The 15,781-nt window shown below is 35.7% G+C and overlaps 1 protein-coding gene across 4 annotated transcripts in view; it reads left to right on the top strand.

The window, feature by feature from the left end:
- Window positions 1-15,781, top strand: part of GPM6A (glycoprotein M6A) — a 371,158-nt gene that overhangs the window by 334,275 nt on the left and 21,102 nt on the right. For all 4 annotated transcript variants that reach the window (XM_032148943.2, XM_032148945.2, XM_058436901.1 and 1 more), the window contains exon 4: window positions 14,192-14,345. In XM_032148943.2, the coding sequence (XP_032004834.1) occupies window positions 14,192-14,345 (154 nt within the window). The remainder of the gene's footprint in view (window positions 1-14,191; window positions 14,346-15,781) is intronic.

Raw genomic sequence — 15,781 nt, 5'->3', positions numbered from 1 at the left:
TGTCTCTACTAAAAAATACGAAAATTAGCTGGGCATGGTGGCAGGCACCTCTAACCTCAGCTACTTGGGAAGCTAAGGCAGGAGAATTGCTTGAATCCGGGAGGTGGAGTTTGCAGTGAGCCAAGATCATGCCATTGCACTCCAGCCTGGGTGACTGAGCGAGACTCCGTCTCAAAAAAAAAAAAAAAAAAAAGACATTTCTCAGACATTCACAGTATCACGGATATTAAAATTATATTATATTGTTAGTACTCACCAAATGGAAATTTCCTTTGCAGTAATATTTGCTGAAAAAATGTATATTCTACTAAGACAATGGCTTTTTTTTTTTTTAAATGGAGTTTTGCTCTTGTTGCCCAGGCTAGAGTGCAGTGGCATGATCTCCGCTCGCTGTCACCTCCACCTCCTAGGTTCAAACGATTCTCCTGCCTCAGCCTCCTGAGTAGCTGGGATCACAGGTGCACCACCATGCCAGGCTAATCTTTGTATTGTTGGTAGAGATAGGGTTTCACCATGTTGGTCAGGTTGGTCTCAAACACCTCCTGCCCTCAGGTGATCCACCCACCTCAGTCTCCCAAAGTGCTGGGATTACAGGCGTAAGCCACCGCCAAGCCCATCCAATGCTTTTATTTTTATATAATTTGACTTTATTTGAATTTGGTTTTCAATTGAAAAAATCTCTGGCTCAATTTTATTTTTTTAAGGATCTGTTACAAGGACTGATGTGTCATTCTGAGTTGTGAGGATTCATCAAGAAACAAAACAGAATCCCTGTCCCTGGGGAGTCCCTAATATAGTCAGAATACATGGGAGACTTGTACATGAAGGCATGCATGCTAAACAGATTGATGAACATGTGAATAGCTTACTGTGTTTGCACAGAGAAGAGGGGATTAAAGTCTGTGATAAACAAGTGTTAACTAGTAGAGACCTAAGGCCTAGTACAGTACATGTTGTGGGCACACAGGACATTTTAATTACAGTGATGCACTCCCTAATGTGTTCATCAGTGCTGAACCACGTGTCGGAGGGTGGTCCTGTAGGCTTACAATACCATATTTTTACTGCTAAACATATTTAACCTTTTCTATGGTTAGATATGTTTAGAGACACAAGTACTTACCATCATGTTGCAGTTGCCTCCAGTATTTGGTATAGTAACATGCTGTGCAGATTTATGGCCTGAGAACAATAGGCTATACCATGTAGCATAGATTTGTAGTAGGCTACACATCTAGGTTTGTGTAAGTATGTATTAGGACGTTTGTACAAGGACTAAATTGCCTAATGATGGATTTCTCAAAATGTATTCCTTTCTTTAAAGGATGTATAACTGTATTAACAAATTAGAGAGTAAAAGGGGCTCTTGATCTTGGGTTGGGAGGATAGAAAGAACTTCTACAAGTAACCCAGAAGGTGTGAATTAGAATGAAATACATAGAGGACTGCAGTCATCCGTGTGCTAGATCAGGATGGAGAGGTTAAGTAGATGCAAGACTCTGATGCGTCATGTCAGTCTTGAAGTATATGAACATGATTTGTTGAGTGGATGAGACCAATGCAAGATAATAAGAAAATATTGCAGTTAGTTTTCAAAAGTTGTTTGTTTTTTAGAGCAATTTTAAATTGGCAGCAATATTGAACAGAAGGTACATAGACTCACATATACTCCTTTTTCTTATGTATGTGCAGCCTCCCCTCCTATTAAAATCCCTCACCAGAGTGGTACATTTGTTTCAATCAACAAACCTACATTGACACATCATCACCCAAAGCCCACAGTTTAAATCAGGGTTTATTCTTGCTATTGTACATTTTATGGGTTTGGACAAATGTATAATGTCGTGTATCAACCATTATAGTATCACACAGAGTGTTTCACTGCCCTAAAAATCCTCTGTGCTCCACCCATTCATCCCTCCCTCACCCCCAACCCCTATAGACCACTGATTCTTTTACTGTCTCCACAGTTTTGTCTTTCCCAGAAAGTCATAGTTGGAATCATGCAGCATACAGCTTTTTCAGATTGGCTTCTTTCACTTAGCAATATGCATTTAAGGTTCCTCCACATCATTTCATGGCTTTATAGCACAATTTGTTCTTTTTAAAAATATTTATATTTTGGCTGGGCGCAGTGGCTCACGCCTGTACTCCCAGCACTTTGGGAGGCTGAGATGGGTGGATCACAAGGTCAGGAGATCAAGACCATCCTGGCTAACACAGTGAAACCCCATCTCTACTAAGAATACAAAAATTAGCTGGGCGTGGTGGCAGGCGCCTGTAGTCCCAGCTACTTGGGAGGCTGAGGCAGGAGAATGGCGTGAACCCAGGACACGGGGCTTGCAGTGAGCCGAGATTGTGCCACTGCACTCCAGCCTGGGTGACAAAGCGAGACTCCATCTCAAAAAAAAAAAAAAAATGTATATTTTACCTATTGATTGATTGATTTAAATTGACAAATAAAAGTTGTATATATTTATTTTGTACCACATATTGGTTTGAAATGTGTATCCATTATGGAAAGGCTAAATCAAGCTAATTGATAAACACATTACTTCACATGGTTTTTTGTATTGAGAATACTTAAAACCTACTCTCTTAATCATTTTCAAGAATACAACACACTGTTATTAACTATAGCGACCATGTTGTACAATAGACCTCTTAACTTACTCCTTCTGTCCAACTGAAACCTTGTGTGCTTTGACCAGTATCTCTCCCCAAACCCCATCACCTCTAGCTCATTTCTTTTTAAGCACAGACTAATATTCCATTGTCTAGATGTACCAAGGTTTATTTATCCATTCACCTACTGAGAAACATCTTGGTTACTTCCAAGTTTTGGCAATTAGCAAAATGTTTTAAACGCCTGTGTGCAGGTTTTTCTGTGGACATCAGTTTTCAACTCATTCTAGTAAATATCAGAGAGTTGATGGCAGGATTATATGGCAACAGTATGGTTAGTTTTGTAATACATTGCCAAAACTAACAGTATGGTTAGTTTTGTAATACCTTTCCAAAGCTGCTGTACCATTTTGCATTCCCATCAAAAATATACGTGAGATCCTACATTGCAATTAGTTTTGTACTTTAGGAAAATTCTTCTGACTAAAAGTAAAGGCTGGATTGAAGAGGAAAAATGTTTGAGGTAGGGAAAATTTATATTTTTTACTCTGTCACTTATGTTCTCATTACTTAATGATTTTATGTATAATTATTTCACTACCATGTTTGCTTCCAATTGTATGAGCAGTGATTTTTTTTAAACTTTCTATATTTTAATTTGGCCATGTCATTTCTAAATTAATACGATTTTTTTTCTAGCTGCCATTTTGGGTGCCCTATTTATAAATCATCCTGATAGAATCTTCTTGGGTTTTTCATATCTATCTATCCATACATCTATATCTATCTATCTATCTATCTATCTATCTATCTATCTATCTATCTATCTATCTATCCATCCATACATCTATATCTATCTATCTGTCTACCTATCTGTCTATCTATCTTGCTCTTCCTACCTGTTAGCTAAATATGTTTTGTTTTGTTTTGTTTTGTTTTGTTTTTTGGTTTGAGACAGTCTCCTTCTGCTGCCCAGGCTGGAGTGCAGTGGTGCAATCTCGGCTCACTGCAATCCCCACCTCCCAGGTTCAAGTGATTCTCCTGCCTCAGCTTCCCTAGTAGCTGGGATTACAGACACACACCACCATGCCTGGCTGATTTTTGTATTTTAAGTAGAGATGGGGTTTCACCATGTTGGCCAGGCTGGTCTTGAACTCCTGACCTCAGGTGATCCACCCACCTCAGCCTCTGAAAGTGCTGAGATTACAGGCATGAGCCACCGAGCCTGGCTTAGCTAAATATGGTTTTAAGTGAGAAAGAAAGCAAAGCACTAGTTGAAAATGTGTGCGAGCTGGTGTGCAGGCAAGAGTGTGTGCTCCTGTAATCATTCCCTTCCCTCAAAAGCCCCAGTGTATTTTACAGGGAGGTAGAATCACCCTGTGGCAAATATTTAGATGTTTTCTTTGGTATGTCTCATTCCTTTGACAATCATAATAATATTAAATATACCTGTCATTGTTTTAATTGCTTTCTCTGGTTCTTTAAAATTTTTCCTATTACAAATCTGGATGTAATTTTTTTTTTAAATTATCATTTCAGTCTATATAGTTCTGTTTTATTTCTATTGAATGTGCCAATAAGTATTCAAGTAGCACTTTTTTTAACAATTTTTAAATATCTGAAGTTCTGACTCAATGATAATCTCTCAGCAGATTGACACATGTATATGATATATGTGGTGTTCTCCTGGATTTTGATAAAGCTTATAATTTCCTTTACGTGATCAATTTTAAGAGCTATTTTTGTGTTATAATTTCACATATAAATTATACCCTGTATGTTGCCATTTGGTAGAAAAACAGACATATTCTCAATGGTCTGAAACATATCTCACTTCATCCCAGGACAGTGATATGAAGAGATGTACCAATATTCATTTCCAAGACTTTTTCTTGTCTTGCACAACTTTCTGAAGGTTCCAATGGAGGGGGTGATTTAAACAGCAACAACTCACATGCTGGTTTAGGGATCATATGCTTTCAAACAATGGAAACACCTTTAAAACAATAATTACATTTTAGCATGGCCTTCTTCATTGCTCCTTTTCAAGTTTAAAAACGAAAACTAACATCCTCAGTGACTTTCAGTGACTTTTTTTTTTTTTTTTTTTTTTTTTTGAGACAGAGTCTCACTCTGTTATCCAGGCTGGAGTGCAATGGTGTGATCTCAGCTCACTGAAACCTCCACCTCCTGGGTTCAAGTGATTCTCCTGGCTCAGCCTCCCAAGTAGCTGGAATTACAGGAGCCCCGCCACCACACCTGGCTAATTTTTGTATTTTTAGTAGAGACGGGGTTTTGCCATTTCATGTGAAATTAAAACACCCATCAAGGAATGCATACTGGTTATCACTCACTTCTAATGAAATTATATTTTTCTTTGATATTGAGATATATTCAATGTGTCAACATTGTTTAAATTCTCCATCTGACTTAGAAAGATAACATTCTAGTGTTTTTATCAGTTATATATAAATTTATTATGTATATACTAAGTATATACTAATTGCACAATAAAATGTATTCAGGGTTTGCCTGTAAATCTGATATCTTAATTTTTTTGGTTACTTAGCCAAATATTTAAAAATAAAAGTTAGAATAACCAAGGTAGAAAAGTCCATAATAATTGTTCATCAGTGGCAGAATTACCTTACTTGCAGGGGTAGTAGTAAAAAGTGTCACACTGTCAACCTAAGTGAGAAAATACGGCCATAGAGAGAATTTTTCTTCCACGTAAATCAGACCAGCATATGCATTCAATGACAGTTTCATTTACTTGATTTGTTTTGCTTCTTCATTCTAATTTTTGTTAATTTTAATTTGAGGAAGAAGAAGCAAGAACCTTGTTAACGGGAATTTGAGTAGTTTTAGCTCACCCGTGGTTACTCTGTTTTATTAAGCAATAGCAACCCTTTATTTTCGTGTTTTTTAAAAATTGTGACTATATTAGTGTACGTTTTTTCCAGCAATATTTTTGTTAATTTTTTTAGCAACATATTTCCTTTCTTCGGCATTATATTTCTAAGAAAATATTTACAAGCCAAGAGTATGTCTAGTGTTTCTATTTTTTAATATATTAAAATTTTCAACACTTGAATTCATATATTTATCATTAGGGCCATACTTGGTTGTAGACAACTTTTATGTCCATATACTTCTTTTTTTTTTTTTGAGACGGAGTCTTGCTCTGTCACCCAGGCTGGAGTGCAATGGCACGATCTCAGCTCACTGAAACCTCTGCCTCCCAGATTCAAGAGATTCTCCTGCCTCAGCCTCCTGAGTAGCTGGGATTACATGCCTGACTAATTTTTGTATTTTTAGTAGAGATGGGTTTTCACCATGTTGGTCAGGCTGGTCTTGAACTCCTGACCTCATGATCCACCTGCCTCGGCCTCCCAAATTGCTGGGATTACAGGTATGAGCCACCGCACCCAGCCTATATACTTCTTTTTAATTTTGCTCTCCCCCAAAATCTTTCACTTGTCCTCATTTTTTCCAACAAATGAGGAATCATCGTCTTGTAAAATCTTGAGATTTGTCAGTTTAAAAATGACATTTAACTGTCAATACTGTATTATTGTGAACAGTTGCCTTTTATTTGTCGTATTTTTATTTTTAGTTATCAGGTTAATGTATCAAAACCCAATAAATCATAATGATAAACACATGGTAAGATATGTTTCCTCACAAGACAAACCTTACATTCACACCATTGTTCATTCAACAAATGTTTGTTGTCTACTGTGTCCCAGGCACTATTTTGAGCATTAGAGAGAAGCAGTAAGTAAAACAGACAGAAAGTTGAATGTATTTCCCCATCTAAGCACAAGAGCTCATGCTCTGATTTCTATTAATTTTAACTGAGAATAAAATAACTCTGGACAATATGACGTGATAAACTTATCAAGAGCGTGCTTGCCTTTCTAGTGCAATTTCCATGACTATCATTTTGTGGCTTTAGACATTATGTAAACCTGCTCCACTTAAAAAATAAATTTATGGAGCATAATAATTGGTTTTGATTATGTTCGTTTTCTCTTAACTATTTTTAAAAAAGGACATTGAGTACTTCAATACTTTTACCTTCTGCAAAGTAACAATACATAGTAATACTGTATTTGTTATTTCAGTGGGCCGATATTTTTATTTTACTCTTTAAAAAAAGGTATCTAGGCCGAGCGCAGTGGCTTACTCCTGTAATCCCGGCACTTTCAGAGGCCGAGGTGGGCGGATTGCCTGAGCTCAGGAGTTTGCCAAGAGCCTGGGCAACATGGTGAAACCCCGTCTCTACTACACAAAAAATTAGCCATGTGCGGTGGCGTGCACCTGTAGTCCCAGCTACTCTAGAGGCCGAGGCAAGAGAATCGCTTGAACCCAGGAGGAGGAGGTTGCAGGGAGCCGAGATCATGCCAACTGCACTCCAGCCTGGGCCACAGAGTGAGACTCTGTCTCAAAAAAAAAAAAAAAAAAGAAAACAAAAACAAAAACAATTTATCTCATATGACAGGATTTAAGATTTTCTTCCTCTATATTTAAGGTAACATTTCAGCCCTTACACTCACTGTCTGAAAATTCTCTGTAGCTTTATCCCTGTAGTTCAGTGTAGGAAACCAGACTGTTTCACAGATCATTTTATTCTGATGAAATCATCTTTGCCAACTGAGATTGAAGTATTTAATCATTTCACAATGACACTGGTGATTTTTATGAACCAAACCACACAGTGAACACTTAGATCATAATATTAGCATTTCACATATGCTCATGAATAAATTCCTCAAATCATTTTTTGTTATATAAATAGATTTTATTTTTTAGAACCGTTTTAGGTTTCACAGCAAAATTGAGGAGAAAGTACAGGGATTTCTTACATAGCCCCCTCCCCAACAAGTGGATAGACCCCCATTATCAACACCCCACCACCACCAGAATGGCACATTTACAATTGATGTATCTACATTGACACATCACAATTGCCCGAAGTCTACAATTTAGATGAGGATTTTCTCTGGGTGTTGCACATTCTTTGGGTTTTGGCAAATGTATAATGACACGTATCCACCATTATACTTTCATACAGAATAGTTTCGCGGTCCTACAAATCCTCTGTGCTCCACCTATTCAGCCCTCTCACCACCTCCTACACTTGGCAACCACTGATGTTTTTACTGTCTCCATACTTTTTCTTTTTCCAGAATGTCATAGAGCTGAAACTACACAGCAAGTGACTGACCTTTTCAGATTGTTTTTTTTTTCACTTAGTCATATGCATTTAAAATTTCTCCATGTCTTTTCATAGCTTGATAGCTCATTTCTTTTTAGTGCTGATTAATATTCCATCCTTTATCTAGATGTGCTGGAGTTTATATGTCTGTTTATCTACTGAAGGACATTTTGGCTGCTTCCAAGTTTGGGCAATTTTGAATAAAGTTGTTATAAGCATAATGAATCACTTAAAAATAATTTTCTGATCACAACTTAAGCATAGGTAGTTTTGGCCTATAATGCTGACAACGATGATGATGATGATGACTGCATATTTTTGAGTAATTTACATAATGATTTCATAATTTTCTCTGCATTAAGCTATACACTGTGTAATTTCCAGAGCCTATTTGGTTGTAATGCTTTTTCACTCTGCAATTGCAGTGATAGTATGTTCAGGTATTCATTTTCTTCCCTTTGACTTGGTGTTTTCCTGCCTTAGTGTTGTGGTTTATAGCCAGGAGCTATTTTCCCCTCAGGAAAATTGAGACATTTTGATTGCACAACTGACATCTGACATCTAGTGGTTAGAGGCCAGGGATATTGTTAAATGTCCTATATTATACAGGGCAGTCCCCTTAACAAAGAATGATCTGGCCTCAAGTTCAGTAGTGACAAATTCGAGACACTCTGATTTAGATATTTGGCTCGTGTCCAGTACCCCACTCATTAATGCCTTTGGCTATTTTATTGACATTAGTAGGTGTGTCTGGCTTATCATCTCATTGTTTTTTTAAGCATTAGGAATAGTACCCCGTCAGAGTCTAAACCTGAAGATCAAATAAGTCTTTACAACACATGTACTCCTGAGATCTCCTTTGATTCCAATATAGAAGGGGTTTGTAACACTGGATATCCATCAGAATCACCTGCAGTGATTTTAAAAGTATAGATACAATTAGCATGAGAAAGGCCTGAGCTGCTTTTTCTCTCTCACATTAACCAGATGATCCTAATGTCTGGCCATGGTGAAAACCATTATTAGAAGTTGCATTCCCTCAGCTATTGTCTATCTATTGAAGCTTTGTTTAAAATCACAGGATTATTAAACTCTGAGCTATTTCTGCCTTTGATAAAATTTAAAGGTACTTCCTTTGTTGTTGAAGTGGGAAACATGATTGGATTGCTACTCTTTAGATTCATTCCAAGATGAGAAAATACTACCAAAATATATCACTGTGAAATATAAGGTTCTGAGCTAAGATTTAGCAAACTATTTTTATATCCTGTGCCTTGAAACAGTGAGAAACAATGACCTGAGTTCAATCTGATAGAATATTTTTGGTTATAAAGAGGCTTTGGATGCATCAAAACATCCATTTTATTCATTTCACTAAAGCTTAAATGTGCCTTATATCTGAAACGCTTCATTATATCATAACATTCCATTCAATATGTGGCATATGTTTTCGTCAGTTAGTTCAGAGACTCAGAGACTTTTGCAATCAGAGTCAGCTGGCTTCCTTTCATCAATGCTGCTGACTGACTTCCAAGGTGTTATTTTTACCTCTGCTGGTGCACATCTGCTGAAGTTGCCACAGAAAGTCTAGACCTCAACAGGGTGTGATTTTCTTAGACATTAAGTCTAAGTTCATAGGAGTTCAGATGAAAAACCAATAACAAGTTATTTTCAAGTTAAATACACTGCAATCTCAATGGCTACATAATCAAGAAGCAATAATATGTCGCCTTTTTCTAAAGAACATGAAACCTTGCCTCTTGTTCTGTTTCAATTTCTCTACCAGATTTCTAAAAGTGATTAGAATATCCAGATTGACATCAAAACAATAATTGCATGTGGTTTTATTTAATTTCAAGTGATAAAGAAATAATTCATAACAATTTTGTTGAATCAAATGCTAACATGTGGTAGGATCTCAAGAAATTTATATTGAGTAAAAACAAAAATCAAGCAGGAAATATAGTAGGAGGATGCTTGTTTTGCCAGACATTTGCATGTTCTGATGAAATGCTACTAAAATGATTATGGGATAATGGAATATGTCAGATATTAATTAAATATATAGCACCCAATCTATATCAATCATTTTATACCAATTTTATATCAAAGATCAATGAATTAACTAATTCAAATTAAGGAAGTTATACTGAATTTTTTTTGTGGGTCAAAAGGAATTAGTCAGCATTTTAATGTATGTGAGTGATCCCAAATAATGACCAAAATGAGAAAGGCCAATGTGACCACTTTATGTAATTTCTACAGAACTTATCTTCCCTTCCTAGAATTACTATAAATTAAAATTCAGTGTCTGTTCAAAGCAATAAACACCAAATGGGACAGAAATAGTTTCCTTATGTCCATACCTACCCTTTGAAAATACAAAGTAATACATTTTTATTTATTAAATCAGACTATCTATCTATCTCCTCTCTTTGAGTTACTGCTTACATTTCCTGCCAAGTGACTTTATATAGAAACTTCCCCCTGTTTACATCTTAGCCCTATGAGAAAAGTATCATAATTTCCAGTTCTCAAATTATGAAAGTGACTATGAGGGATTAAGTGATATGTCAAACTAGTGACTAGGTCATCTGATTTCAAGTTCAGTAGTACTTTTATCATTTTTTTTCATTTTTCCACCATGTTTCCCAAACAGATATTATGAAGATGAATTTCAGAAAGTGTTTAATCAAAAAACAGAAATTAATAAAGGCACACATACACAAAAATTGTTTCTAAAATCAGAAAAATTTTTCACATTCTCAGACTTTATTCTAACAAAAGTAAGAGCAGCTTATTAATTTATTTAACATTCAGATGACAAAATATATATATCCATGATATGACTCAAAATGTGAAGTTAGAAATAAATTTATGCAATATTTTATTTATTACATAAAAAGATTTTCTATGTAGGATTACACATGATCAATTTGAATAATTCTTCAATTTTAGTAATCATCAGATTCTGAAATAGAACATAAAATGCAAAGATCAAATTATATTTTAGCTTCTTTAAGTACTTCAGTGAATACTCTAGTGAACTGCTACACCCTGAAATGCAACTAGTTTACATTCAAAATTAGAAAACAAAGACTTTTGCATTTTTCTAGCACAAAACTTATGCATTAATAGTAATGAAAATATTTTCTCACCACACTGATTTACTCTATATCATCCAGCTTTGTTAATTTGCTGTAACATAGCTTAGAGTAGAAAGATGATGTAAGTCAGTCCTGTGGTTTCAGAAGTTAGACCTTTTACGGCCTTGTAAAGTAGCGGTAGCAACACACTTCAAAGTGTTCCAAGCTACTTTGAATCTAAACCTATTGAATTTTAAGCCCCATTCTACAGTGAACAGCACCTTCAAAAGAAGCTTTAGAAAGATCCCTAAGGGTAGAACAAATGAAAAATAAGATAGAAAGGATGCAACCACAAGGATGCTGATTACTCTTCCATGGGTTTTAGAGTTGCTTTTAGTCCTCCAAAGCAATGTGCTTCAGGCTGCCATATCATGTTCATTGTCCTGGAGACTATACATTAGCCTTGAGATCTACAATTGCAAATAATAAAAATGTTAATAAAAAAGATTTTTTCCCCCAAAGGTGTTCTTTTAAGAGGATTTCTTCACTTTCAGGGTGGTTTCCAAGAATTTCTGGAGCCTTTCTTCTAGAGAGAGAGCTCATTTTGAATAACTTTCCCTGACTCAAGAACTTATCGTTCTTTTAATTTATCCAAGCATGAAGTGAAATCTAATTCCTTTATTCTATAAGATGATATAGAATTATATAATTCCATAGTATGTACAAAATATATGTAGCAATAGTAGTAATCACATTGATATTTTCAATGATAAAAATAGCTAATATTCTTGTCAGAGCTTCTTATGTAACAACTTTCAATGCTAAATTCTTTTCATGCATTATCTCATCTCAGGCTCACTTAAGCATGTGAAGCCAATTTAGAGTTATTTCCATTTTACAGAGGCAGAAACAGAAGTATAAAGAGCAGACTACACTCAAGGCAGCTGAAAAGCCTGTGCCTTTCATCATTATGCCCGAAGACCCCCTTTTATTGCTAAATGCACGTGATATTTAGTTTAGGATCACAGTAAGTGGCATGCCAGTGCTTGTTAAATAAACAGAGAGATAGGTTTCTACCTCTTGCATATTTATTAGAATCCAATGGCAAAAGATGGAAAATGATCTGCATTATATCATAGAGTTTATTAGTGTTAGAGGTGAATAGGTATTGCCGCTTGGAGTATGCTTATCCACGTTCAGAGGCTTAGCCGACTATTGTCACTTAGCCTGGGTGACTAAGCAATGATGTGATAGGGTAGGGAAGGCTTTGAGAGGGGAGAAATTCTGAGCTGACCCCTCCACTGTTCTGTGAGCTTCATCTATTGATATGCTTCATTCCACGTTCCAGAAAGAAAGGATAAAGACCACTTAAAAATATTAATATTATCCTTTCACTCTGGGGAAGATGAGCAAAATGTTTACCATATACAGTCGAGTGTGTCTAAAGACCAAATATTCTCTAAATTTCCACCTGGGCTATTTGATTCTTTTAATCAGTAAAATAAGGGGGAAGTGTTATTGCCTTACGTGACTGAAATCCTGCCATAAATCTTTATGCATATTTAGCCTCGTGTTTGTTCAGCAAGACTAAAATAATTCTAAAAGGAATGTAAACTTTGATATTATTTTTAAAAAGGATACCTTTTTATGATAGTTACTCTCCTTCCTTCAGTGATTTAAATATATTAATATTCAGCAAATTTTATTTGATAATATTCTTAAAGCAGGGTTTGTTTCATCCTAGATGTATAAAGTATAAATATGTCTGCCAAATCTTAGTTTAAGGACATTGTTGAGACAGATGTTGACCCCAACTATTAGCATTTCATAGTAGAGAACCAAAAAGGGAGTTGAGATGAGATAAAACAATATTATTTAAAACATGTATTTGAGAATGCTGTGGGTTTCTGAAGTACTGGGGCATTTAGTAACTGCTATTTAATGGAAAGGTTTGATCTCCTGCCTCTCTTTATATTTGTCATATAAATTCCTTGCTATCCTTAACCCCAATAAACTCTATGTTAATCGCAATGTAAATTTAATATAGGTGCATAAGTTCTATCATGGGATTGATTCCCATTTTACTATTTTTCAGAAGTGCTAATTTTAGTATATATTATGAGGGTTATTGAATAAGTTTGACTTGTTTGAGATTTCACCTAAATCATGGGGTAAAATCTAGCTAATAACTCATCACAAAAGGGATGAATAGCGTTGAATAAGAGATCTAGTTTCATTCAGCATATTTATTATATGCTGTACTGCTATTTTGAAAATGTGACTGCTTGAGGTGTTAAAAGTTTAGCCAGAATGCACTAGTGAATCTATTCCAGTCTTTGATCAAAGTGTACTTCTGAAATTCAGAAGAACCAAATATCTATAGGAATGTAGATTTTGGCATCCGGGGGCTATATTTCAGACAGTTTTCTGTCTAATGTCTATCATCCATCCACTAATACATACATCTACATGTCCTTTTATCCAGCATTTACCATGTGTGAACTAAAGCTTCATGTAAATCCATGCTTAAACTAAGTATTTTATTCAATTCTATCTAGGACACATGAACACCTTTTATACACTTTATAAATGTTAAAAATTGTGTCTGAAATGTATTTTGAAAGCTTGGGTATTTTCAAAATTAAAATAATATTTTACTATATATATAAGTATATATACGATATATAAAATATATATATATTAACATGCATAAAACAAAACAGACTTAAGTTTATAAAAATTTTTTAAAAGAGTACACACTAATATTATATACTAATGTGATTTGAGAATTACCATATTTGTTAATTGTAAACATGATTAAATAGCTTAGTTACTACATGACATGATGACAGTTTAGTCCTACATAAATTTATTGATAGACTTTTAATTCTCCTGAATGCCTTTTGCAAAGTGAATACTTTCTAAATACCCAGGAATATTTTCTAAAGCTTAAAAAAAATCTGTGGTGAGATTTTAAGGTTAAATACATGGATGAAAAGGCATGATAATGCAGATGGATTATTTTTTTCTTTGTACATCAGAACTTCTGCCAAGATATGATTTTCCAGCAGGTTTATTCACTTAACCCATTACGCGCACTATTTCTCAACCTCCTGTGCTGCAAATCGACAGTGTTGTGATACTGACTTATGCACTGTATCCCTATAAACTTTCTATAATTGAGCTTTGCAGATTAAACACAAAATTCTTCTTTTTTGATAGATTACATTTTCTCTCTCCATTTCTTTCTCTTTTGCAGTTCATTATGCTGACATATCTTTTCATGTTGGCCTGGCTGGGAGTCACAGCTTTCACCTCACTGCCGGTTTACATGTACTTCAATCTGTGGACCATCTGCCGGAACACCACATTAGTGGAGGGAGCAAATCTCTGCTTGGACCTTCGTCAGTTTGGTAGGTGGATATTGGATCTCTTAACTAAAACACCACCACATATCGTGTTACCTACATAGCTGCCTCTAAAATATTATAGATCACTTTGGAATTATCAGTACCTTTTCTACCACAGAGATAAATTTATCAGAGTATTACTGCTAAGGCTATTCTCTTTAAATTTAAAGTAGAAAGTCAATGGTGAATGGATGTTAATATCACAACATATACACATGTATATTGACCAGGATGTCAGATCACATTCCCTGATATTGGCAGGTTAGAAGTGTGGTTTCCTTTTCTTGATTCCTTTGCTCTTTTGCAAACCCAACGTGATGTCTGCATTCTGCTTTTATCCTCCCATGATAAACTGCACAAAATATCAAGTCTACAATAAAGATCACCTAAGAAGGACACAGTTCATTGTCTTCTGAAACGGGAGGGTGGCATCTTAATTAGCATTTAATAATATAAAAACAAAAAAAACGCTAAATAAATTAGCAGTCTGCTTTGGTTATTTTCATTTAGGGCTAAAATCTCATGTAGTAATCATACTCGTATGTATATGGGTTTACCATGTATAGACCCTATTTTAAGTATTTCACATGTGTCACATTGTTTACTTCTCATGACTCTATATGGTAGGCAATACTGTTGTCTTCTTTTGTAGATGACAAAACTGAGGCACAGTGGGGTTGTTCAGTGACTTATCCAAGGTTATACAGCTAGCAACTGACAGAGCTAGGATTCAAACACGGGCAACGCAGGTTGAATCAGAGGCTGTGTTCTTGCTCATAAGTCGACTGCCTTTCATATTAAAACTTAGTACTGGCTGGAAGTGGAAAGGTAGAGTATAATCTCAGCCTATTTGAGATTCTATATTATCATGTGTAACATTATGGGAGCTACAGAATTTATAAAAGACATGCAAATCCATATTTGCAAATGGATTATTTTTTCTCTGAACAGACATTAAAAGCCAACCTACTAACACCTGGGGACACTGAGCGTTTTTCTCTAATGAGGTTTCCTCATACTTCAGAAAAGTAGGAAACATTTCACTTAGATGGGGTATGAAGGGCTTGTGGCTTTACAGTTATGCTGTAAGTAGATTATAGGGTAGCCAGCTAGCTGTGTGTTCAGAACAGTGGCTCAGCCACCATCCTACCAGATGAAGCCTTCAGTCCCCATGTTGTGTGATCCACTGCACTACACTAGTTCGCATTTAATAATAATGAAATCAGGTGGGGCGTGGTGACTCATGCCTGTAATCCCAGCACTTTGGGAGGCCAAGGCAGGCACATCACCTAAGGTCAGGAGTTCGAGACCAGCGTGGCCAACATAGTGAAATCCTGTCTCTACTAAAAATTAAAAAATTAGCCGGGCATGGTGGCACATGCCTGTAGTCCCAGCTACTCGGGAGGCTGAGGTAGGAGAATTTCTTGAACCCAGGAGGC

Source organism: Hylobates moloch, unplaced genomic scaffold, assembly GCF_009828535.3.
Source record: "Hylobates moloch isolate HMO894 unplaced genomic scaffold, HMol_V3 SCAFFOLD_3, whole genome shotgun sequence".
NCBI lineage: Eukaryota > Metazoa > Chordata > Mammalia > Primates > Hylobatidae > Hylobates > Hylobates moloch.
The sequence above is the reverse complement of the archived record's forward strand: the minus strand, read 5'-3'. Positions and strand labels throughout refer to the sequence as shown.